This window comes from Struthio camelus, chromosome 16, assembly GCF_040807025.1.
Source record: "Struthio camelus isolate bStrCam1 chromosome 16, bStrCam1.hap1, whole genome shotgun sequence".
Taxonomy (NCBI): Eukaryota; Metazoa; Chordata; class Aves; order Struthioniformes; family Struthionidae; genus Struthio; species Struthio camelus.
In genome coordinates this window covers 14,384,209-14,407,936 of record NC_090957.1, presented here as the reverse complement: position 1 = coordinate 14,407,936, position 23,728 = coordinate 14,384,209, and the positions used below count along the sequence as shown (strand labels likewise).

Sequence of the window (23,728 nt, the reverse complement as noted above, 5' to 3'; positions counted from 1 at the left end):
GGCTCCTCGCACCCTGCGCCCCGTCGTCCTTCCTCGGCGCTGTGGGGCGGCGGGGTGGCCCGGGGGGGGGGGGGAGGACTGAGGACAGGGCGGGTGGCCGTGGTGCCATCGCTGATGGCAGCACTAAGGGCGCTGATGGTGACATCACTGGTGACGCCATCTGGCATGGCTGGTGGCCCGGGGGGGGGGGGGGGCATCGCTGGCGGTTCCGCGGGCGCTACCGCGGCTGGCGGCGCTGCTGGGGGCACCGCCGCCGACGTCACTGATGGCGCTGCCGCCGACGTCACCGCGGCGGCTGCGCGGAGCCCTGCGGGGCGCTGGAGGCGGCGCCGCCGGAAGCGGGAGCCGGCGGCGGGCGGAAGTGACGCGCTGGGCGCTGTGGCAACGGCGGGGCGAGCGGCGGCGGCGGCGGCGGGATGAACGCGCCTCCGGCCTTCGAGTCCTTCCTGCTCTTCGAGGGCGAGAAGAAGTGAGCGGCGGCGGCGGGAGGGGGGTCCCGGGGGCCGGGCGAGGGCGGCTCCGCGAAGGGAAGCCCGGGAGGGGGAGCCCGGTGCCCCGCGGCCCGGCCCGGGCGGGCTCCGCGTTGGGGCGGCGCCGGCGTTGACGGGGGTGTGTGTGGGGTGTGCGCGCAGGATCACCATCAACAAGGACACGAAGGTGCCCAACGCCTGCCTCTTCACCATCAACAAGGAGGACCACACGCTGGGCAACATCATCAAGTCGTGAGTGGGCCGCGGCCGGGGGGGGGGGGGGGGCGGCCGTTGGGGCGGCCGGAGACGCTCGCGGCGCTCAGCCCGGTCGGGGGCTGCGGCGGGTCTAGCGGGTGCTGGCAGCAAAGCATGGCTGCCCACTGCTGCTCCCCTTCCAGGCAGCTACTGAAAGACCCGCAGGTGTTGTTTGCGGGCTACAAAGTGCCGCACCCGCTGGAACACAAAATCATCATCCGCGTTCAGACCACGCCGGATTACAGTCCCCAGGAAGCTTTCACCAACGCCATCACAGACTTGATCAGTGAACTCTCCCTCCTGGAGGAGAGGTTCAGGGTAAGCTTGTTTACTTTAGCTTTTATTCTATTTATTACTTGCAGAAAGCTCACCTGCTTGAAAGTTAAATGGAAGGGGTAGTGTATGTTAGAACTGCTGCCATTTTTAGGCAATGAATTCATCAAAGCTACGTGCAGCAGCTCATAGCACAAACAGCTCCTGTCAAGGGATGGTGACGTCTGGCCGCCCTTACGGGGCAAGGGGGGAGAGGGCGGGGGGGGGGGGGGTGCGCTGGCATACCCTACAAGAGTTAAATGGGTGCTTTGTCTTTCCTAGTTGTCCAGTATTGGATTTCTCCCAGTTTTATTGGAATGGAAAACAATTCTCTAGTTCTTCCAAGTCCCCTTTTTTTTTTTCCCCCCCCTTCTGCCAAAACTCTTTCAAGGGACAGTATTTGTTTTTAATACTTTTTTGGTTAATTGTGCTCTAATGTACAATTCTATTTTTTTAGCCTCAGATCTTTTTTAGATTTAATCTAGCTGAAAAGTATGTCAGACAAAAGCAGGGAGAGCTTTGAATAACGTAGTATATGTGTAATATTCTTTGATATGCTCATAAAAGGTAACAGTGCACTAGGAATTCTTTTGCCAGTATGTTTTGATTTTACTTTAAATATTATTTAGCATGTGGCGCAGAGATTTCCACTGTTTCGCAGTTGTTCTTGTGCTTCGCAGAAGACTGATACCTATGTTTAAAATAACTTCTTCCATCTCGGTGATATTTTTTGTCTTAGTGTCTGTATTTTTTTTTTGTTTGTTTTACAGGTTGCCATTAAAGACAAACAAGAAGGAATCGAATAAAATTATCATGTTTAGAATGGACTGTACCTCTGGTATAGAGTGATATGGCTATTAGTTGAATGCTTTATCTGAACCGTCATTCATGGCAAAGATTTTCTACTTGTCCCACTCGTCGTTTAATTCTTGAAAGTAGTCGCAATAGTTTGGGGCTTTTTTGGGTCCTATGCCAAGAGGATTAAAGTCTTGTTTGATTTGATGGATACTTCATTAAAATCACTTTTTACTTTTCTAATTGGAACCATAAGGCAAATACTTGTACTAGGCTGCTGGCAGGGGTGTATGTTAGCCTAGTGACTGTACTTCCAGTGTGAGAAGTTCCTGAGTGATAGGGGTGGATGAACTCTCTTAGCACAGCCCCAATCCTATATATATATATGTGTGTGTGTGTGTGTATATGTTTTTCAAAAAGTCTTTGCACTGCCAACTGAACTGGTATTTTGTTTTATTAAGTGTCAGTTCTATAAAACAAATGCACAAATTGTGAAAACTTACAGTAAAAGAAACTGGATGTTTACAATGACTTGAGGAGTTGTAACAAACTCTTCCCTTTTTCTCTTGCATGATAATAGCTGGTCTAGAAAATATGGTTACATGGGTAACAGTCACTAATACTGCACTATTTCAAAGCACGGGAATGAAACTTTCCATTACAAGTAACTATGACTTCTTCCAAATGGCTGTTATGTTCACACTAGTTAGAGCAACAAGGTAAGTGAAGGTGGGGTCTGTTATCACATTGTTTATTAGGACTTCAGTCAGCTGCTCCCCATTTGCTCGAAGCTCTGGCCATTTGAGAATCTAGGAAGAGAACAGAGTTTTTGTGGGTTTTTTTTCTTTCTTTCTACACAAAGACAAAAGGAACAGTATTGCGTCTGTAACTTGGAGGATACTAACTACTGCACGTCCTAGTTTGACAATTCGTTTGCTGTGGAATCTGCTTCCAGCACAGTGCTACATCTCTACCGACCTGGGGAAGCTGACTGGAAGAGTCCTTCCCCTTTTTCATGGCAGGACATACACCTTTATGATGTTCCTATATCGACCTAGTTCTCTCATGTTCTTTTCAAAAGGACTAGGGTTTAAGGCAGAAAGATTTCAACAGAAAGGCAAAATTAAAAGCAGCTAGCCCTCACTTCCTGGAAGAACTGACTGTTGATTTGGGCAATACTCCTGCAAAAAAAAAAAAAAGTTTGAGGACTGCTAGATCACATCATACCTCTATCTAATTACAGCTCAAGACCATGCTCCAGAGTAACAGTCTTTGTGAATGTTTATGTTACTGTTCTTTGAATGCCTTCATCATGCAGTGGGAGACTATGTGCCCGAGGCAGGACCAGCCCCAGAGGCCAGGTCCATGCCTGGTGGCAAAAGCAGATCACAGAAGCACAGCGCGGTAGAGGTTGGAAGGCACCTCTGGAGGTCACCTAGTCAACCCCCCCACCCCCGCTCAAGCAGCATCACCTAGAGCATGTTGCCCAAGATTGTGTCCTGATGGCTTTTGAGTATCTCCAAGGAAGGAGACTCCACAACCTCTCTAGGCCACCTGTTCCAGTGCTCTGTTGCCCTCACAGTGAAGAAGCAGCTAGCCCCTTTCTATGCGCAGGTCTGCCAGCAAACAGCTGCTGAGGTTGCCCTCTCCCCAGCAAGTCAGTGAAACAGTATCTGCACACTGGCTGACTGGGTGCAGAAATGATATCTTCTCTTGTCAGGATGTCAGGTTAACCAGCAGTTTTATTATAGGGGCCTTCTGCTAGGAAGACTCTTGTCAGGCTGCAGAATGCAAGAGTAAATGCATTGCTTTACAATGCTTCTTTCCTTTCAGAATTGCGTTCCTTTGAGTTTTGAAAGATGGCCTTAGTCACACTCTGAAAAGACTGCTTTTAAAACAACAAGCCAAAGGTGAATGTTAGAGAAAACAATAGGCTGATTCTTGTGTAAGTCTGTTTAAGAAACTCGGGCCAGGTGTCACCTGTCTGGGCAGCTGCACAGGGGAGGAAGGGAGGCCCAATTAAGTCTCAAAGAGAAAAATGAGACCTACCTGTGTGGGAAGGATTCTCTTATCTGAGCGTTTTCCTTTTGCAGTACTCCATGCTGTGGTGTAGTTTGAGAGGTTGTACATCCACACACTTCCCTTCTCATCACCACAGAACACATATTCTTTTGCTGTTAAAAAAAAAGCAAAAGAAGAAACCGCAAATCTACCAAGAAGCTGAGAGGCACTTTTCAAAGTAACGCTCAAGACAGCGCTGTAAGATTCTAGGAGAGAAGGTTGCATTTCAACAAAATTCTTTCTAGCACAAAAAAAAAAAAAACCTTAATTAGCCTTGAACTGAAACTCTAGTTCATTAAAGGTCAATATCTTACTCCAGTAGGGAAAAAAATAAAAATAAAAAAGCTAGTGATAAATGTTTAGGGGACTCTCTTCTGACTTTTAGCTGTTTCAGCCATGGAACGGAGGAGTTGACTTTGGAAAGTGAAAAATCAGATGATGTTTGTTGATTCTGCGTTCATCTTACTAGCCAGATGCCCTCTGTGTGGCACTCTTACCACTTGTTTTAGGTGCAGTAAGTAGTAATATGGTTCCAGGAAAGCTATATCATCACTCCATGTTCGTTGTGTGCCTTAAAGACCCTGACCAGGAAGACCTATGCTGACACTGTACAGTCAGCATAATACTGTATGGTTCCCCCTTCTAGGAGAAAGGGTATGCCTGCATTTCTAGTGACCTGAACCCAAGCCCTGCTAATATAGCTGCAGAGCGCCCCCAAAACAAGTAGCTAGTGCCTGTCTGGTGCTGTGCTGGAGTGGTGAAGTGCTGAGTCCAGGACTCCTGCTGCTCATAGGGAGGGTGAACGGAGGCTCTCCCTCAGATAGGCTATGAAATCCAGGCCTCTAGCTTTAACTGCAGGATCCTCCAGTGTGTGATTGGGGGGGGGGGGTGGAAGGAGGGATTCTGCTTCGTTTAGAACTGTAAAAAGTAAGTCTTGACTATCTTTGCTGTAGTGAGTAGTAGAGCCGTAGCTTGCACAGAGGAGCGGTACTGCCTACCTGGGCATGTGCTGAGCGTGAGGTAAGACATGTCAGTTGTGGACCACTCAAGCTCAGCTAGAATAACTGCCGATAGAGTTCGCTGACAGGCTTTCCCCTTTCCATCAAAAGACCGACTCCAGCTCCATACGTATATGCAACCTGGTTTAGAGCTCTTCGAAACTATGGATGAAAGACGAGATGCCATATCAGCTGGTGACAATGCCCCAAACGCAGGGCTAGCCTCAGGCGCAGGTGTTCTGTCTTGTCTGTGACAGCAGTAGCAACCATTACACCCCCCTAGGCCTTATTTCAGGGTAATTTGAGGCTGCAGAGAAGATTATCTGTCCTGTGTTTTGTTCCTGAACCACTGGACAAGTGTAAGCTTTCCAGTGCAGAAAGACCATCTTCTCTCCAGCACTCTGAGCATCCTCCCAGGTTTGGGAACCCTACTGCCATGTAAAATAGTGTTGCCAACAGCCCTTAAGGGGGAAGGGGTGCTTCTCTGCTCCACTTCAGCAGTGCTAGGCCAAGTGAAGGCTTGCTGAGAAGGGTCCACCTTTCCTGCTTGGACAGAGGTTTGTGCCTCTTGCCCACATCTTGTGGGAAAACAGGGGACTGTGAAAGACATTTCCGTTCTGCATGTCCCCCGTCCCCCCTCCCCCCCCATCCCCAACAACCTACAGGAGCGGTAACTGAACCCCATTCAGCAGCCCCTCTAAGGAAGGCTGAAGCCAGCAAGCCTTCCTTACTCTTAGGTGCCTGATTTTTTTTTTTTTTTTTTTTTTGGTGTGGAACCAAGTATTGTGTTTATACTCACCTACAACATCATCATTCAAAAATGCCAAACCGTCAACCCTGTGAGAAGTTGTCATGTCCCCCTCATCATCAGGAAATTGAAATATGGCTTCAAAAGGCCTGGAGAGGAGAGGAAGGGTGAAATACTACACAAGGCCTGAACACGAGGCAGCAAGATCTCAGTGACATAGCCTACAGATAACTGCACTGAAAGGACACTTAGACACAGGACCCAGGAAATGAAACTCTGTACTATTGAGGCTCTTGCCAAACTGAGCAGATGAACGCCCAGGTGAGCTTGCTTAGGCTTTCCACTAGCTGGGTTAGCATAGCAAGACTCCATTTGCTTAAGGGATTGCCTTTTTTTAACTTTATTTTTGTGAGCATCAGGACAGCACAGCATGACTTCACTTGTTCCTGTCTTGTGATATTTTTTCCTGGTGCCTAGCACTGGATGTGCTATTCTAGTGTAGCTGTGGCAACTCACACTGCACGGTATCGTGCCAGTTTGCGGTGTAATCATCTCATGTACCAGAACGAGGGCAGGCACTACTGTAAGAGGAAAACTGTTCATTTGGGCCAAAAATGAACACTCCCTTCAAGACAAATTTGAAATGATGGCCCCCCCCCCCCTTTAGTTTTAGGTTATTGTATTATACCCATTTCAGCCTTCCCTCAAGGAAGGCTGCAACCCTGAAGTATTAATGGAGCATGAATAAACGCTCAGGGCTTCTAATTTTGAGCACATCTTTAGCGTTATGCTAGTATTATTGTCTTGCTGCTACAGAGGGGAAACGCATGTTCTAAGCCTGGCTGATTTCCTTGAGCAGACCTCGAACAGAAATTAAGTCATTGCTAGGACTAGCTGCTTGTCACGGAATGTGAATGTATGTATGCCCCCAGCTTTTGGTTCTCACCTGCTTTTCTGCTCTTTATCCAGTTTTATATTCCAGGTAAAGCAGCCTTCTTCACAGCCAGCCAGCAGGTACTGATCAGGGCAGGTGGGGACCAGGGCAATCCGTAAGGGAATAGAGAGGGCTTCCAGCACCAGCAGCTGGCTAACAACAGAAAAAAAGAGTTAAGTGGTGCTGCAAAGTGACAGTTACAGGCTCCTGGACTGGCCACATCCGGTTTTTGAACCTTTACCTTGCTTTGAAATTGTAGTCACAGTCTGGAATCCCAATATCCCAGAGTGCAATTCGCTTGTCATAGGATGCAGCTGTGGGGCACAGAAGAGAAGCAGGTAGTGGTACCACTGCCCATCTGGCTCTTTTTGTGCCAGCTGGAAATTCTACCTGTGTCACAGGCTGTAATACTCTAAGCCTGTGGCATCAGAGAGCACATTAAAACACAGCAGCAGTCACAGAGGCTCCTGTTTTAACAACACTTCACAGACGTTGTCAAACATACACATTCAGTAATTTGCATTCTTTTTCCGCATACACTTACTTAGAGAAGCGGACAAAAGGAAGTTTGTTTCCTGGTGTCCATTACTAAGCTGTGGTTTCACAAGGTCATTAATTAGTGCCGATTCAAGCCCATGTTTCTGGACAGTTGTCCTAGTGGAATCTAAATTGCCAGTTCCAACCCCTACCTCTTAGGCACACACCACTTTATTCCACATATCCATGTCTTACCGTCTTCACATCTGCAGCAACTCCCATTGGGGAAGTTAGGCTCTTGTCTATAAAGAGTGCAAGACTGTAATATCTTTGCCCCCAAGCTGACATACAGACAGCAAAAACAACCCTGACAGATTACTCAGAGCATCCTGGATTCTAGTCAAATAAGAGCATCTCTCAAACGCAGAGTGAACAGGTTATGGCCCTGTACCCAAACAGGCATGTAGCAACTGTCAATTTATTATAACAAATTTATCTGTGCAATTATATGCGCCTTGCTGTGCAACCCAGAGGGCACCGTGTCAAGATTATAAACCCTTCTCAACTAAGTGTTATATATGGATGTGCTAGCAGCGTCCCGATCCCTCTGCATTCCTGCTTCCTACATTCTTGAGCTTACTCTTGAAAAGCATCCACTATGATGTCCCTGTTTTAAAAAAATATCCATTCTTAATGGTTCACAAAACACTGCAGTCACTCCAGGATGTGGGTAATTCCAGGCAAAAGAAACAATGTGCTGTGGGGTGAAGGTGTGGTCAGAAGGGCTCCTTAAAAGCTTACTTCTCAGGCATGACAGCGCAGCTGCAATTTGTAATACAATGGTTCGTTTCCAGTCCTTAAACCTCAATCTCTGTGGGCCCTAGGCCGGCAAAGCTCTCTTCTACCTGAATAAAAACTTCTGACAAGATACAGGACTCAGAGATTTTCATTTATCAAAAGCAATTAAGCATACAGTTTTGCTTATGGGAAAAAATGAAATCCAACAGCCTCTTATACTCTGCATTGCTCCAGTTACCTTGCTTGATAAGAGCCCTGCCAGCTGACCACTTGCTGCCCGGCCCGCTCTGGCTATCATTCTTCTTACTCATCCCTGCGGAACCAATCTGCTGCTGGGATTGTTTCTGGCTAATGCGTGACAGCCACCCTGAGAGCTGGCATGCCAGCAAGCTACTGAGCAAGAAACAGGAGCTGCCACACCTCAGCTAAAGAGCCAGGCCCTGTGGCTGAAACAATCTGTACCCTCTGCAGATTAATGCAGTAGGAGACGTACATGACTCACTCCATAATGTCTGTCCACGCTCTTTGTATGTGTGGTCCCTGTAAGCACCCACTTACCGATACCTGCTTGCACACTGATGACAATACCCCCTATTAAGGGAGCCCAGCCTTTTCTGTATTAGTCTCTAAAACTAAAGAGATTCTGAAGTAGAGACTTACTGAAGAGGTGAGTTTCGTGAGTTGGGCTGAAACAGATAGTAGCAATGGGCTTTTTATGAGCCTTTATCTCTCCGTAGCAGAAGTCAGCCGCCACATGAATCAGTTTGACAATCCCTCTCCTCCCAGCAGCTGCCAAGATATTATGAGTTTTCTTCCGACTGTTGCTGATTACCATTGTGAGAGTTGTCCATGCAACGCTGAAAAACTCCTAGGATAGGAAAGAACCCAAGAATAGCATGAAAGAGAACAGTCAGCAGGATGGCTGTTAAGTCAGAGATGAGACAACCATCAGGAGAGTTAGTCAGATGAAATGACACGACTGTTCAAGCCAGAGCACTGAATCTCAAAACAACCCGCAACAGAACACAAACTATCAAAACAGGAATGTTTATTCCTCTATGCTGTCAGACATTCTTAGCAGCCTGGATACATACACCTGTGTGAGGAACACAGGGGTGGACTAGTCTTTTAAACTAACCAAAACGAAGCAGGTTCAAAGGATAAATCAGAAATGTTTACCATCTATCTTCATCCTTTTAAGAACTGTCCACATTAATCTTTGAAACCCTCTTTCAGAACTCTTCAGAATATATTATGATGCTTGTACATAGGTATGTATTATAAGCTATTACGGTATTTCCACTTACTGTTTACTGCTCTCATCTGCAACCTACCTCTGTAGCCACTTTATACTTTTTTAGCACCATCCCAGTCTCACAATCAATCAGACACACAGACTCCCCTCCACAGGTTGCCACAGTTCTAGAGGAGCTCACAATGGGATCTGAAAGGTGAAAAGAATAGGTAGGAAATTCCCAGGTTAGTGGATAACTCATGAAGACTGCAGCTTATCATTGCCTGGTGCTTTCCCAGCCTCCTGTTTACAAAGTCAAAGAAGAAGTATGTACACAAGTCTCTTCCTGACAACGGAGACTACAGCTTGAAGGAGGAGGGGTCTAGCACATGGAGTCCGGTGGGATTCCAGAGCCAGGGGCTTCTGGGAATCCTGCAAACTGCTTGAAGAGCTCACCTTTCCTGGCTCCACAGTCTAGCAATGGCTCGAAGACACAGGACCAGAGCTGCGTTTTAAAATCCTCGCGGCTGTTGCCTTTACTGTGACACTGAAGAAAATGTAATGGCTCTGCACTGACATCCTCCTACAATAAACCATGCACATTTAGAAAATCCATTCCCCCAACAGTGGTTTGCGTGAAAGGCATGCCTGTGACTGCCTTGACAGACCCCTCTACTGAATACAGCCATCTGAGTTAAACTGAAGTGGTTTTCAGCCCTTCTGTGCTACATACAGAGAACAGGAGACTGAGGTGCCACCAATGCTCAAGATTCCTAAACCAGCAGGGAACTGTTTAGAGAAGACGTGCCCAGCAGACCCCAGCAGTGAACCCCATCTCCTGCTGTAGAGGAATGCGAAAAACCCTCTAGATCCCCACTGATCTGAGCTGAGGGGGAAACACCTTCCCCCGTCCAGCCATCTGTTTGACCTGAGAGCAAGTCATGCCAGTCCCGTTTCTAAGAACAGGCTTTCAGTGCACCACCTCAGAGCGCTGGTCCATCCATCCCCTGCAGAGTTCACTGTCTCCAGGGGGGGCCTTCCCTCATGCCTCTGAGAGAGATTTAAAACAAAAAAACAAAACAAAAACCGTAACTCACAATATATCTGGCCAGTCATGAGCTCCAAGATGTGTAGAGCTCGGCTGACATCTGAATGTGGCTCCTCCCACTAGACCAAGAGGCCAAAAGCCGTTCCCAGAGGGGCTGACGGACATACCTTGCCCTTGAAGTTCTTTACTGGGGTCAAGTTAACAACCCCATTGTCCTGCTCCTGGCTTTTTTGTTCCCCTGTCAGCTGGCTGGATCTTCTGTTGTTTTGCCCCTTGGGAAACTGCTCTCCGTTCCTATGTGTCCCTTCAGCTCCCTTTTCAGGGGTTGCCTCTTTGGCTTGCTGGTTTGATGCTCTTGGTTTATCAGGAGCTGGGTCATCCTGCAAGTGACTGGACTTTCTGGGACTAAGCGCAGCCTCCTCCTCGGTGTTTGCCTGGGACTTGGATCTCTTGTTTCCTGAGCTTGGTGTTGCATGATTTCTTTTCCTCTTGCTGGGGGTAACTGTGACCTATAAAATATGCTGTCAGTTTCTGCAGAAGGTTTCTACCCTCCCCAAGGTGTGTAGATGGTTTGTAAGTCAGAGATATTTTTTATTTAAACGGAAGTACCCTCCCACGGTTACAGAATGAGTTCCAAAAATCACAGGCAATTAAGAGCTGCAGAGTTCCTAGAGGCAGAAGCTAATGAAAAAATCACATAGGCAGCCTGATTTGGAACTTAATTCCGTTGTCCCAGTTATTTGTGATTTCCATAAGATACAGAAAAGCAAATCTGGCCCCCAGACCGAGGGGGCTCCAACTGCAGCCATCTCAAAGAGGCCACGCACCATCACATTCCAGCCACGTCAGCCCAGTTCTCTCATTAAAAATATCCTCCCCAAAGGAGGGGTGGGACGAATAGGACCATACCCACAAAATCTTTTGGGTCTCCTATGAGAATGGAAGCGCTCTCTTCTTGGATAGCAACCAAACCTTCTCATTGCCAGGAAGGCTTCATTCTGACCGTAAAAAATGAGTCCTAGCTGTGGAGCATAGGCTGGAGCCCAGGAATGCCCACGGGGTTACAAGAGTCATAAATGTAAACTGACAAGCGCTACCGAATTTGTACAAAATAAAAAGAAGTTGCTAATTTAACTGGAAAAACCACCTACCTGACCAACGTCCTCCGCAACTTCCCTGGGGCTTTCTGTACTTTCTTCCTCATTCTCACCTATCTCTTCCTCAGGTTCAGGATCTGTATTTTCTTCCAGACCCAATGAGGATGCCAGAAACTCTTCTGCAATCATTTTCACCTTAGAAGCAAATACATGCTTATGTACAAAAAGACAAAAAACACCAGCAGCCAAGCTCTGGTGTGTACTGACAAGGGATGCTTCACTGAGTTTTCAGTACAAGCTTCCACTATTCTATGTGAATTTCCCAACCGATGGAAGCCCTCCGCTGACAGCCTGGCAGTGAAAGTCCTCTACCAACACTGCTGAGCAGAGAGGTTGCTTGTGCTGTCCCTCTACAATGTGCCTCACTCAAAGGGTCTCAAAGGACCATGATTCAGAGGCTGGAGTGCAGACATATTCAGAGTGCAGCCCCTCAGCTGTGACTGAGCGCAGCCAGAAGCAGCTATCACTGTATGCAGAAAGGGGCAGATGTGAAGAGTAAGGCTGTGCCTTGGAGAAGTACGTGCAAGTAACAATGACAAGGAAGCTCAATGAAATCACTGATCATACTGAAACACAGTAAAGATTGCTGCATTGGTGCCACGGCCCCTCTGATCAATCAGGCAGAACACCTGGATGCTGCAGATGGCTCAGGGCCTGACTTAACACTGTAAATGAGCGATTACAGTGACTACTATAGATGACCACCACCCTGAAGTGCATCAGATAGTAAACTACCAACCTGCTGGACTGAACTTTTCACTTCCACATATGACATCAGTGCACACTGATTTGTGTTGCTGACTAGGTCTATGCTACATGAGCCAAGAACGGCACCCTATCAGGGAGGCTAAAGGCTGCCATTAGTTACTTGCCATTTGCAAACAAGTAAGTACTAAGGATACTGTAGCCATGTTAATTACTCAAAGTATCATCATTGCTTATAAAGTAAAAACTAGCGTTCAGTAACAGCCATTGCATCTTGGCATGCATTTATTCCTAATGCTTCTGCAGCTGCTCTACAAACTATCAGGGAACACCAGAAAAAGTGATACCACACCTTTGTAAGAGTCCCTGAATGCAAATCCATAGAGCATTTTAATCAATCTGTTCAAAATCAGGCTGCAGAGTCCTTGCTTCAAGAACAGGAGGCTGAGTGAAGCATGACCTACCCGCCAGCGGGTGAATTCGCTGAGTGAGCTGGGTCCATATACTACATGGGTTTGTACTGACTTCAGGAATTTTTTCTTGATGGACTTCACGTGCTCAGCTGTATACTTCTCAGGAAGTTGGTCACGGAAGAATTTTTCCCAGTGAGCAGTAACCTAGGCAGAACAACTGGGTTTATTCAATAAAACATGGCCAAAACCACAGGAAAAAAGCACAAGAGCACTTGTGAAAGCATTTAAGTTGCCAGCCCTGAGGCTTCGTTATCTACATAATGGCATTGCTTCATTTATTTGGTCACTGTTCACACCACCAGTTCAGCTAACAAGTCATCCGATCCCTCTGGACCACGCTTAAGTCAGTGCAGCTAAGTAGAGACTGTCAACATGAATCCAGAGCAATGCCTGAATTCATGTCTCTGAACCCACAGCAAGAGGTCTTAAGAAGTCTTACACTGTGCCCTACTGAAGGGGAGTACCAGACAGGTACCTAATTTGTAACAGGCATGGGACAATGGGGACGTCTGGGTTTTCTTTTAGTTTACGTGTGTACATGAGCAGGACAAGTGTACACCCTCTCACTGTCCAGAAATAAAGATACCTTGACTCCAAAAGGCTTTCAAATTATGGATACAACCATGCAGATATTCACCTATCAGCACAGTTTCCCATGTGGGGGTTTCTGACAGGTAATATCACATCCACAAGTTTTTAGGCCCAATATGCATTCAACACTTTACATATAGAGACAGCAATAAGAATCGGGCAGCCAGATACACAGCAGTAACAGTGGGAGAAGGTATGTGGGGCACAGGCACCAGCACAAACTGAACAGCACAGCGGAACATACAGTGTCTCCTAACTGATAATTCCAACAGTCACCCACACCCAGTTGCCTGGAGGACGAGAGGCTGAGCAGCCCTCACCAAGACCTTTGCAGTACAAGGTATTACACAGCTGATGCTTAGCACTATAAGCCATCCCAGTCTTCAGCCTCTGATCTCTCCACCACTGCTACATGGAAGGTATTAACAAGATCAGCTAACTGGACTAGAAACGGTAAGAGCAGTACTGTAAAAAGCATCCTGCTGCTAATGGAACAAGATTTGTGCTCAAGATCACAACATGTGTCGCAGGGAGAAATCTGTCAGGAGATAAACTAAGGTGTAGGCAAAGAGTGAAAGTAGAGCTCCAAACATGCATGGCCAAAGAATCACAGAATGGCTGAGGTTCGAAGGGACCTCTGGAGATCATCCAGGCCAACCCCCCTGCTCAAGCAGGGTCGTCTAGAGCACATCGCACCGGATCATGTCCAGGTGGGTTTTGAATATCTCCAGCGAAGGGGAATAAATCCTTGCTCCTGGTGTACGCTGGAGAAAGCAAGATTATCCTGAGTCTGGTTTTGTGCTCCCCATTTCTGGAGCCAGGAGAGTAACGTAAATTAGATGGAGGTGTACACACAGGTGTACACAGCTGTTATGTCAGCACCTGGTTTCTCTCATTTATGAATGCCGATTGGAGTGTCCCAGAAAACTGGAGGTCCAGATACAGAGTTTGTCAGCCCCACTCCTGTGCAGGCCTCAAGGCAACTCCTCTTTGCTATACAAGAATCCTCTGGCTGTCAGTTCCTGCCAGCTTTGCAGCCCTGGTACATCAACACAGCCAGGACAGTAGCACTGAGGAAACCCAGGATTAAGCCTCACGCTGACTGAAACGGAAGGCAGCAGTTGGCCACACAGAACAGGAAAAACAAATGCAAGCAGTGAGCAGAGAAAGTAGTAATGAGGTATTTATTAGGTGGCCCATACTGTGAGCTGCACTCAGATCCTATCAGCATTATCAAAACTGTTTGATGCCTATCTGCAACTCTGTCATTAAGCTGGACACAGCACTGCATGTAGTTATTTGTCAGGCATTCACACACACAGAAAATATCACACATCTTACCTTGCTGGTGAGCTTACGACTATTGACATGCCTCACATGATTAGCCAGTTTGGTTATATCCTTGCCATTGAGTAGCCGGAGATTTTGCAAAAGAAACATCACCTTGTAGTCATCATTAGGCTGGAAAGAGACAATATTAGAGTTATGAAAACTGTACACATGGTACTTGCTTTAACTACGGATATGCGTTCTTTATTGAAATATAACCAAGAAGGACCAGAACGTATTTATTCAGGAAAGGACATTTCATAAAATCCTCTCAGGATGTCCAACTCAAATATCATCTGTTACTTGTAAATTAATATTTTCCTAGAAGTTGGAATCTTCACCTCTGCATACATGAACCCTACCTCACACTTATGCAGTACTAACATCCAACACAAGGTGGTGGTGGTGAGCTAGGTGGTGGTCAACTAGGCTGATCCGCTCCTGCCCAAGTGCAACGAGGGGTATTCCATTCATATCTTCTTACTTTGAGCATCTAATACAGAGGAAGGCCTGCCCTGTGTAAAGTAAGTGAATACCAGCAGGGTTTTTTCGGCCGGGTAAGTTTTAAGGCAGACCACTTCCCCAATCCAGTTCACCATGCAGCCACACAGGTGCTTGCGCCAGCATACAACAGCGAACAGCATCTGGGGACAGCAGTAGTGGCTTCTGCCAGCTAAAGCACATAAAAAGCTACAGTTTCAGATGCCTACACTGGAGCCTCAGGTCCCCATGCAGTCAGCAGACAAGTCAGAAAACCTAAATTAGAAAAATCTCCAAATTTAACCCTTTAGCAGAAGAAGCAGCCTGCTTTTCCAGAGCTGGGACAGGCTGCAGCACTAGGTGAACAAAAACTAACAAAGAGGAGGACATTTCTACACAGTCGTTACTACATATTACACCACTAAAATTCTCCACAAGTACGAAGATAAGATAATCTGCTTGAGAAGCTGCCAAAGATGGGACCCTGGCCTGGAGAATCAGGACGTTCAGGACACGTAGATTTTAATCTCTGAGCGGTTTTCTGCAAGTCACCAATTTGTGCCAGTTTCCTAACCTGCAAAAAGGGAATAAAAAGACTACCTGCTTTCTGAGATGTCCTAACACTTGCTGATTCAGCGTGATGTACAAGAACAAAGCATAACTGCCATTTATTTCCTGCTCTGTTTAACACTTAGCATGTAAGGATGGGAAGTAACTCACTGTCAAATACACATTGTTCTCATAGGTTAGCTCCTCAAGCAGGGGGAACTGTTTCAGAGCAGTTACATCTTCCAGTTGGTTGTTGTTGCAGTTTAGGACACGCAGATCAGGCAGGGTTAGACTGTTGGGAAATTTATCCAATAAGTTATCAGAGAGATCAAGTTTCTGCAGATGTCTCAGACGGGAAAACAACCGTGGGTCTAAGTCTCCAGTCTTCAGCTGCAGCTTGGATAGGCTGAAAACAATAGAGAACATCAACTGCCTGCAGTTTGTTGGAAAAACAAGTGCTGAATTTCATTGGATACAAGGTTCCACCTTGTGGCACTTCTCAGTCTAGCATAACTCACTGGGTAAATCCGACCAAAGCGCGCTTTCCTCCTGTCTGCATCATAAACACACATACATGGAGAAGATGCTGTGTCTGAGATAGTAAACGCTGCCAGAGACTAAAGTTTACTAAAGTATGTGATGTACAATTAATCTGTAATCCACATAAATCTCCTATGGATAACAAACTTGGTTGTGAGCAGTGATCCACTAGAAAAGTTCTTGTTCCTAGAAAAATCTGTTATGCCTCCAGGAATTTTGATATATTTTTCCTTTGCAATGTCAATTCAACCAAATGAGCTGTGGCAACATGAGACTGCACTTTTTCCACCAGACCGTCAATCTATCCTGTCTACAGAATACACTCGATTCATAATTTGCCTCCTGTATGTAAACTACAGTGTCACAACTGGTATAATCAAGTAAGATTATGCTGCTTCCAAAAAGGCTAGTCCTATCCTCCCCCTTACTTTATGCTAGCACTTGCATTCGCACAGCTTTGTGAACAGTTCGATCATTTTGTAGATCTGGCTCAAAACGTCTTTTTTTCTGCGTTAGAAGTAAGTTCAGGCCAAAAGCAAACTAGCTTCCCAAATATTTAGCTGTTTTCAAAGAACTAACTTCCAAAAAAAGTGATTTTTACATTTATTTTACAGCAAATTTGGATGCAAAAACTTCCACTGGTAACTACAGAAATACACCTAAAATTCACAGTGCAGTCACCAAACCAGAAACATTCTGTCCTGGAAGAGGAAGATGTAAAAAACTTGTGAGGGGGGAAAAAAATCTCTTGTGAGAAATTGAAAATTACATAATACAAGAACGAGGGTCATTTAGATCTGTCTAGAATGAGCTCCAAAGGGCCCTTCGGGTTCCAGCTGGGTTCCAGAGGGAACATCTAATCCTGAGAGCTAATATCTCTTGAGGTTCTAAGCCTGAATTTCTTAAACAAACAGAACCTGTATCCACTATGATTTGCAAAAGAAGGCTTTCTAAATGTAAATGAAATGTGAATAAATAAGATGAATTTAAGAAGCAAGATCACTTCTCACTTACTTTCATTTCAGAGGCCTAAAGAGCAGATCAAAGCACGTAAGAAAGGTTGGTTGACTGTAATTCGGCTGGCTGCAAAGCTGACTGTGACTACTATGTCGTTTTGGTTTCAAGCATGAACCATTTGGGTTTGGGATAGGGACAAAGTTTGGGAGAAACTCAACACAGTGTTCCCCAAATGAACCTTTTAGAAACATTACCCCTCAAAATCACGGTATTAAGCTAAATGGGAAAAGCTATACTTCACTACTTCAAACACCTCAACATCGCTTTTTCACCTAGATTATGGCAACGTACACTCTTAGAGAGAAATTCAAAAGTTTATCTGAAAAGTATTTTATCATAAGACAAGAAAAAAAAAATTTCAACGGATGAAAAACACAATTCCTGCATCAACAAAACTAGCAAAGGCACCAGTGAGAATTCGGCTAGCTGAGTCACTCAGACTGACAAGTTCTGAACAAAATTCCACTGTATTAAAAAACTGGAAAGATAAACATTTTCAATGATCGCAGCTAAGGATCTGAGCAATGAAACTGTTTTTAGAGGTTTCTGTATGTGTCATAGTTTATTCTCCCTCTGCAATGCTTCTATAGTCATATTCTAGGTATTAACGTAATTGGATTTGGAGCAGATGGAAAGCGATGGAAGGAGAAAGGAGGGGAAATAATGCCAAAAACACTGATAAAACTCTCTAAAATCCACACCAAAAGTGATTCACCTATTCATATTAAGTAACTGCTACCAAAGAAGTGGGGGGGAGTAAAGTACCTCTTAGGATGAGGAAATCGGAACCTAGCCTTAAGCAGTTTTACAAAAAGATAGTGACATGCACAGAACACATACATGGCGAAGAGAAGTGGGAATTGCTGCTAGTTCAACTCATACTCACGGGTCCTGCACTGAGAATGCCATCTCCTATTCTGCGTTTTGTAATGGCCTCTCTTATTTCAGTAAGAGTACTTAAGAAAACAAAGACTAAAAGGATTGCCCATGTTGCATTCATGTGGAATTTTCCATGGGCCTGTTTGCACTTACTTCAGCGTCTCAATCTTTCGCAGCCTAGTAGATCTTGGAACTGCTCTTTCCAAAAGAAGCTCTGTAGTAATTTTTGACATTTTTAATCTCTACTCCTCTTCTGAATTCACAAATCTGCCAGTTGTAGGATGCAGGAATGAGAGCAAGTCCTTTGAAACTGCCTCCAAAAGGGGAAAAGAAAAAAGTTACTAGGTTAGCTACTGCTTTTGCTGCTGTGTTTGAAGTAGCCCCTTTTTATGTAGCTGAAATGAAATTAACAGGGATCATTATTGAACTGGGCATACACTCCCCATAAGCTGCCCCAAACTGTCTCCAAAACACTTGACGACACCTCTGTTGCCTACTAAAGTGCAAGGGTACTGCCAATAACACACAGGTTGAAGGCACTCAGGATTAGGGAGAGTCTTTCAGGTACCAGTTTGCACCTCTCGTGAACAAGAGGGTTCTGATCCAAGGAGTCCCATATGCTTCCAGATAAACAGCAATCATACGATTAAATACACCTATGCGGATTTCTTCCTCTGAAGGTAACGTCACACATCACTGATTGGCCTGACCAGATGGACAGACTCTTGGTTGACAATCCCTACATTCCATGACATTTTGCATAACTAGGTTAATTACCATAAATGTAAACACCCATCACTTGATAACATCATTTCTTCTCCAAGAAAAAAAAAAATATAATTCTGTACGTTTAGGGGAATTAACAGGAGATGCTTTCACGCTACGTTGCGGATCGGACAGCGCACAGAGATTCACTGTGATATTTACAATAACGCTGACAGCGCCAGCATAGCTTCATGAACTACAGGATCAAGTCTTACCACTCTTTCTGACAAAGATTCCAAAAGAGGGAAATAAAAGAGGGAAGAGCTCCAAGGCCAGGCTCACAACTAGTTTTTTGTGTTAGTCTCATTGCTGCCTAATCACCACTCCCCTGAATCACTAAGGACATGCAAGGCACTAAGCAACCCTTAGTCTTGCGTTTAGTACTGTAATATGCCTACGACATCTGGACCATTGTGCTTGGGAGTGCTGGGCCATTGTTTTGCTAACTTTTGCAGCTGAGGACGATCTTTCATTCAAGGCACATCCCCTGTGTTTAGATCTGAATAGAGGGTGTTGAGTCTGAAAAACAGTTTGACCAGCCATTTGATCCTTCAAGCAACAGGAGCTGTCAGAAAGTCAAAACCCCAGGATCGGGCACTTAGTTGCCGACCTGATCAACCTCACTAAACTCAGGTATCTATAAGAAAAACCTGACAGCAATGATTGCGGGTGCTGCTGTCACCTTCCTTCGGAGGGCACGGACACGCCAGGCAGGGGTATATCGCCCCTAGCCGGCGTGGGCTGCGGCGCGGGCACGACATCAAGTTACAGCGGAGCTTCAGGAAGAGGCAGCTTCGTCGGGAAGCTCCTGCCCCGGGCGGCGGCGAGGGGGGCGCGGGGCCAAGCGCGCAGCGGGGGCAAAGGAAAAGCAGAGTTTTACCTTTGCCCTGCAGCCTTGTGTTTGTGCGGATACGCACCCAGGTCTACACGTGCCAGCTGGCGCTGGGTGGCGGCGGCATTAAGGACGCGGCCGCCGTTTTGGCCACAAGGCAGGTTGCTGCGCTGGCTACCGCCACCCCAGCCCAGGTGCTGCCCGGCGGCAGCCTCGCCCCCCGCCCCGGCTCGCCGCCGCCTCGGCGCCCTGACGGCTCCGGCACCGCCCGGCGGGCCCGGGCGGCGGCCCCAGCGCGGCCGGTCCCGCCCTCCGCGGCGACTCCAGCCCGGGGACGGCGGCGAGGGCCGGTTCCGCCCGGCGGCGGGGGCGGCGGCGCCGCCTCACCGGCCGCGGGGAGCGTGCCCGCGGTGCCCAGGCCCGCCAGCCCGGCCGCGGCGGCTCCTGTTGGCCCGGGGGCGCCCGGCCTCGTCGTGCCCCGGCCGCCCCCGCCGCAGCGGTGAGGCGCCCCGCGGGGGTGGACTTGGGGGGGGGGGGGGCGCGCCGAGGAAGGCCGCGGGACTACGACTCCCAGAAGCCCCCGCGGCGCACCCGGGCCCGGCGCCGCGGCTCGCAGCCGCGCGGCCTGCTGGGAAAGCGAGTCCGCACCTCAGCCCGCCCCAGCGGCCGCGCGGCCTGCACGCAGCCTCGCCTGCCCCGCCGCCGCAGCCGCCGCCGCCTCGGCCTCCCCCGCCGCCCGCCGCCCTCCCCCCGGCTCCCCTCACCTGGAAGCGGGCCGGGCCCAGGCGGGGCTGCGGGAGGAGAGGGGAAGGAGGGAGAAGGGGCGGGAGGGGAAGGGGGGGGGGGAAGCAGTATCCTCAGCGCAGCCGGCGGGGATGGAGGCGGCGGCCAGCGGCGGCGAAGGGCCGGGCTGCGGCTGCAAGGGGATCCGCTCCTGCCTGCTCTGCGAGGGGCCCGCGCAGGCCGCTCCGCCCCCGCAGGTACCGGGGAGGGGGCGGCGGGGCGGGGCCGGCGGGGGGCGGGGCCGGGCCGGCGCGTGGCGAGGGGGCGCCCGCCATGTTGCCCTGAGGGGCGGCGGGGAGGGCGCCCGCGGGAGCCCCGCCGCGCCCAGGGCCGGGCCGGGCCGCAGCCCCGAGCACCCCGGCGAAGCGGCGCCTCGGGCCCGGGGAGCCGCGGGCAGGGACAAAGCGGCGGCCGGGGCGCGAGGACGAGCCCGCAGCCCGCGGGAGAGTCCACCTGGGCAGCCTCGAACGACGACCAAAACGAACCAAAAAAACCTTCTGGCGATCCGTGCATTAATAACTGCCAGGTTCTCTACAGCTTAGCTTTTCGGCCGTGGTGATTCTTATCATCACCTTTCCTCATTCAACAGTTAGCGGTGCGAGGAACCATCTCTCTCCAGTGGGCCCGAGAAATAGCAACTGCTAACATTACGCAAGGACCAGGTGTCCTTCCCTGTCTTTGCAGCATGAAGATATTACTAGGAAAGAAAATTAGCTACAAGGAAGCAGCATAGGGGTGCCGGAGCTGTGAAAAAGGGGGGGAAAGAGTTGTTCCCAAGAGGAAGCGGCAACATCGCTCACATCTCCAGGTCTTGTACTGAGTTAACATGCAGCCACATCAAGGTTGCAGGGGTAAATAAATCATGGAAATACCTTATCTCAATAATTTCCCCCTCCACCCCTTTTTCATCCCCGCTGTTATTTCCACAGGGAGAAGATAATTTCACTTACTGTCCAGCAACAGGCCTAGCTGTCGGAAACGAGCACTCGGAATTTGCTGGCTGGGCATTTCTATTTCCAGGGGTGTTTTTGACAGAGGAGTTCATTAGTGAAGATGAAGAATCTGAGATAGTTGAACTGATGGATCAAGATGACTGGAAACCATCACAGTCTGGCCGAAAGAAACAGGTTTGATTTTAGAAGTGCATTTGTCCTCTGGAAAAGGAGAGCTGCTTTCACAGTTAAACCCCTAAACATTTACATGTTTTATTAAATGCTTTCTTTTGGAAGCCTTTCCTGGGATCAATTGCTAGACTCGTAATTAAAATCAACTTCTTGCAAAAGTGTCTGTATGATAACTATGATTAATGGCACCTGCTGGTGCATGTGCAGGCATTAAAAATCATGCAATATCAGAGTGGGACAAGTGTTTTTCTTTACAGATGAGAAATCTAATCCAAAGAGATTAATGCAACTTGACTGAGTCATTTTGTAAACTGGTAACTACGTCATCGGAAAATTTGAGAGCAGAAGTCTCATTAAAAGTCTTGACCATCATCCCTGTAGAGGTCACAACCTCTTCGGAGAGGCTTGTCCCACATTTTCCCCATAACATTAGCTTTTCTCCTTTTCTTTTCCAACAGGACTATGGACCCAAAGTGAACTTTAAGAAGCAGAGGCTGAAAGCTGGTAGCTTTATCGGTTTGCCAAGTTTTAGTAAAAAGATTGTGACACAAATGAAGGACTACTCTGTGCTAAACGGTTTCTTACCTGTTGAACAATGTAATCTGGACTACATGCCAGAAAGAGGTTCTGCCATTGACCCACATTTTGATGACTGGTGGCTTTGGGGAGAGCGTCTAGTTAGCTTAAACTTGCTCTCAAAAACTGTGCTGTCTATGTCTTGTGATTCAGAGGACGGCATCCAATTATTTCCGTTGTTCCGTAAAGAAAAGGGGGAATTAAGTCCCCCTGGATCTCTTACACAGGCATCAGCATGCGAAGATTCAGGCAAACAGAGAATTAACTGCACTTCATCCCCAAGGCTTGTTCCAAGTAAAGAAGTGACTGTTGCCATTCACTTACCCAGAAGGTCCCTGGTGGTACTGTACGGTGACGCACGTTACAAGTGGAAACATGCAATTTACCGCAAGCATATAGAGCATCGCCGAATCTGTGTCACGTTCAGGGAGCTGTCTGCAGAGTTCAGCACTGGAGGAAGGCATGAGGAACTGGGTAAAGAACTGCTAAAAATAGCTCTTTCATTTAAAGGAAGACCAGTGTGATCAACAAGAGGAAGTTGGAAGTGCATTTTGTCAACATATTTGAAAAATAAAGTACAGAATTTTTACAACTTGATGTGTTTCTGAAGTATGCGTAAGGAACCAGGTATGAACAGACGTAAGCTTAATCAAATGGAAGTTTAACATATAAGAAGGTGAAAGGAAAGGTTTGTTTCTTTGAAGACTCTCCTGGGCAATGGTAGCTCTTAAGCAAAAGTCAAAAATTAGCTGTGGTATTCATTAGCTATATTGTAACAAAATGCAAAAAAGCAAATAGCCGATTTTAAAATACTTCCGTGAAACCAAGAAATAAACTTAAGATCATTAAACTGATCTGAGTAAAGCACCCCTTTGCACTGCTGATTCAACCCAAGTCCTGGAGCGGATTCTAACCTCTCTTGGCCCGTACTCAGTTCTGTCACACTGCTTTTAGAGCTGCGCTGTGCCTCAGGGACACAACTGTCTTCTCACCCACTTCAGATAGCTCCTTTAGAGATCAGTCCTCCAGGGGAGGAAGGTAAACAAGCATCTCCCCACAGATAATACAACACACAGAACTAATTAAAATAATTATCCTTTGCTAAAGATTCATGCTGTAACAGAGAGGATTCATCATAGTTATAGTGTGTGACCTATATCTTCCAGGATCAAAGAGCAGTATTTGCAGAGGGCCAGTATAGACTCTTTTGTGGAGACAGCTCAGACAGGTCATTTGTCATCCCTGAACTCTGCTGCCAGCTCTCAGTAGCAAGAGTCTGATTATAAGAAACTGGGAGATGGAACTGCAACTCTGAGGGCTATCATTTTTTTCTCGGCACCTCCAACAATCAGGTTTGTGTCATACCTTGTACCTAAGAGTCAAGGAGTTGGCTGTAGCAGAAGCTGCTCCGAACAAACTTCTGGGCTCTTGACAAATAAGGTATGCCATGGAAAAGATGTGATTCTTTAATAAACACAGTTGTGTCATCAAAACCATTCAACATAGTTACACCCACAGTAATAAAACAATACTTAACGATGCTGGCTGGTTTTGGTCAGTAAGAAAAGAGGGCACATTTACTACATGGGATTTCAGCATTCCTATATCGCTATAACCTGTTCTAGAAGTACTTCTTGGCACACTGCACAAGTTTCAATGTACAGTAGTGCACTCATACTGTAGACACTGCCCTCTGCTTCAGGCATTGCGGGGAGGGAGCTCTTCAGCCCAGTGAAACTAACAGTTACTAGAAAAGCCTTGAATCAATATTTCTAAATCAGTTTAAGTCACCAGATAC

General features: G+C 47.3%; 3 protein-coding genes across 9 annotated transcripts; 2 read left to right on the top strand and 1 right to left on the bottom strand.

The window, feature by feature from the left end:
• Nucleotides 1-319: 319 nt before the first annotated feature.
• On the top strand, nucleotides 320-2,363 carry POLR2J (RNA polymerase II subunit J). Its single transcript, XM_068910304.1, has 4 exons — nucleotides 320-469; nucleotides 633-722; nucleotides 869-1,043; nucleotides 1,808-2,363. Exons 1-4 carry the CDS (start codon nucleotides 417-419, stop codon nucleotides 1,841-1,843), a joined length of 354 nt encoding a protein of 117 aa, XP_068766405.1. The 5' UTR covers nucleotides 320-416; the 3' UTR covers nucleotides 1,844-2,363.
• LRWD1 (leucine rich repeats and WD repeat domain containing 1) lies at nucleotides 2,269-21,307 on the bottom strand. Of its 7 annotated transcripts, none has more exons than XM_068910295.1 (16): nucleotides 21,181-21,307; nucleotides 18,004-18,164; nucleotides 15,586-15,820; nucleotides 14,398-14,517; nucleotides 12,457-12,609; nucleotides 11,282-11,422; nucleotides 10,298-10,639; nucleotides 9,539-9,665; nucleotides 9,183-9,292; nucleotides 8,509-8,716; nucleotides 6,815-6,887; nucleotides 6,586-6,726; nucleotides 5,691-5,788; nucleotides 4,892-5,053; nucleotides 3,882-4,006; nucleotides 2,269-2,641 (listed from the first exon to the last, which is right to left on the bottom strand). In XM_068910295.1, the coding sequence occupies exons 2-16, from the start codon at nucleotides 18,081-18,083 to the stop codon at nucleotides 2,501-2,503; spliced, it is 2,256 nt and encodes a 751-aa protein (XP_068766396.1). In that variant the 5' UTR covers nucleotides 18,084-18,164; nucleotides 21,181-21,307; the 3' UTR covers nucleotides 2,269-2,500. The 7 variants fall into 7 exon arrangements, with proteins under 7 accessions (XP_068766396.1, XP_068766395.1, XP_068766394.1 ...); XM_068910294.1 differs by lacking the exon at nucleotides 21,181-21,307 and adding an exon at nucleotides 20,212-20,427; XM_068910293.1 differs by lacking the exon at nucleotides 21,181-21,307 and adding an exon at nucleotides 20,212-20,427 and having other exon boundaries at nucleotides 18,004-18,160.
• ALKBH4 (alkB homolog 4, lysine demethylase) lies at nucleotides 20,295-22,522 on the top strand. Its single transcript, XM_068910301.1, has 3 exons — nucleotides 20,295-20,427; nucleotides 21,160-21,357; nucleotides 21,813-22,522. The coding sequence occupies exons 1-3, from the start codon at nucleotides 20,323-20,325 to the stop codon at nucleotides 22,452-22,454; spliced, it is 945 nt and encodes a 314-aa protein (XP_068766402.1). The 5' UTR covers nucleotides 20,295-20,322; the 3' UTR covers nucleotides 22,455-22,522.
• Nucleotides 22,523-23,728: the final 1,206 nt, after the last annotated feature.

What these genes read in the sequence shown, in the direction of transcription:
- LRWD1 (XM_068910295.1), bottom strand. Translation starts at nt 18,083, where the DNA reads ATGTCAAAAATTACTACAGAGCTTCTTTTGGAAAGAGCAGTTCCAAGA. An exon ending in TTGCGGAGGACGTTGGTCAG is followed by an intron (nt 10,640 to 11,281) that starts GTAGGTGGTTTT and finishes CATATTTTATAG; the next exon opens with GTCACAGTTACCCCCAGCAA. An exon ending in TTTGAATGATGATGTTGTAG is followed by an intron (nt 5,054 to 5,690) that starts GTGAGTATAAAC and finishes TTTCATCCATAG; the next exon opens with TTTCGAAGAGCTCTAAACCA.
- ALKBH4 (XM_068910301.1), top strand. Translation starts at nt 20,323, where the DNA reads ATGGAGGCGGCGGCCAGCGGCGGCGAAGGGCCGGGCTGCGGCTGCAAG. An exon ending in AGGCCGCTCCGCCCCCGCAG is followed by an intron (nt 20,428 to 21,159) that starts GTACCGGGGAGG and finishes TTATTTCCACAG; the next exon opens with GGAGAAGATAATTTCACTTA. An exon ending in AGTCTGGCCGAAAGAAACAG is followed by an intron (nt 21,358 to 21,812) that starts GTTTGATTTTAG and finishes CTTTTCCAACAG; the next exon opens with GACTATGGACCCAAAGTGAA.
- POLR2J (XM_068910304.1), top strand. Translation starts at nt 417, where the DNA reads ATGAACGCGCCTCCGGCCTTCGAGTCCTTCCTGCTCTTCGAGGGCGAG. An exon ending in CTGGGCAACATCATCAAGTC is followed by an intron (nt 723 to 868) that starts GTGAGTGGGCCG and finishes CTCCCCTTCCAG; the next exon opens with GCAGCTACTGAAAGACCCGC. An exon ending in TCCTGGAGGAGAGGTTCAGG is followed by an intron (nt 1,044 to 1,807) that starts GTAAGCTTGTTT and finishes TTTGTTTTACAG; the next exon opens with GTTGCCATTAAAGACAAACA.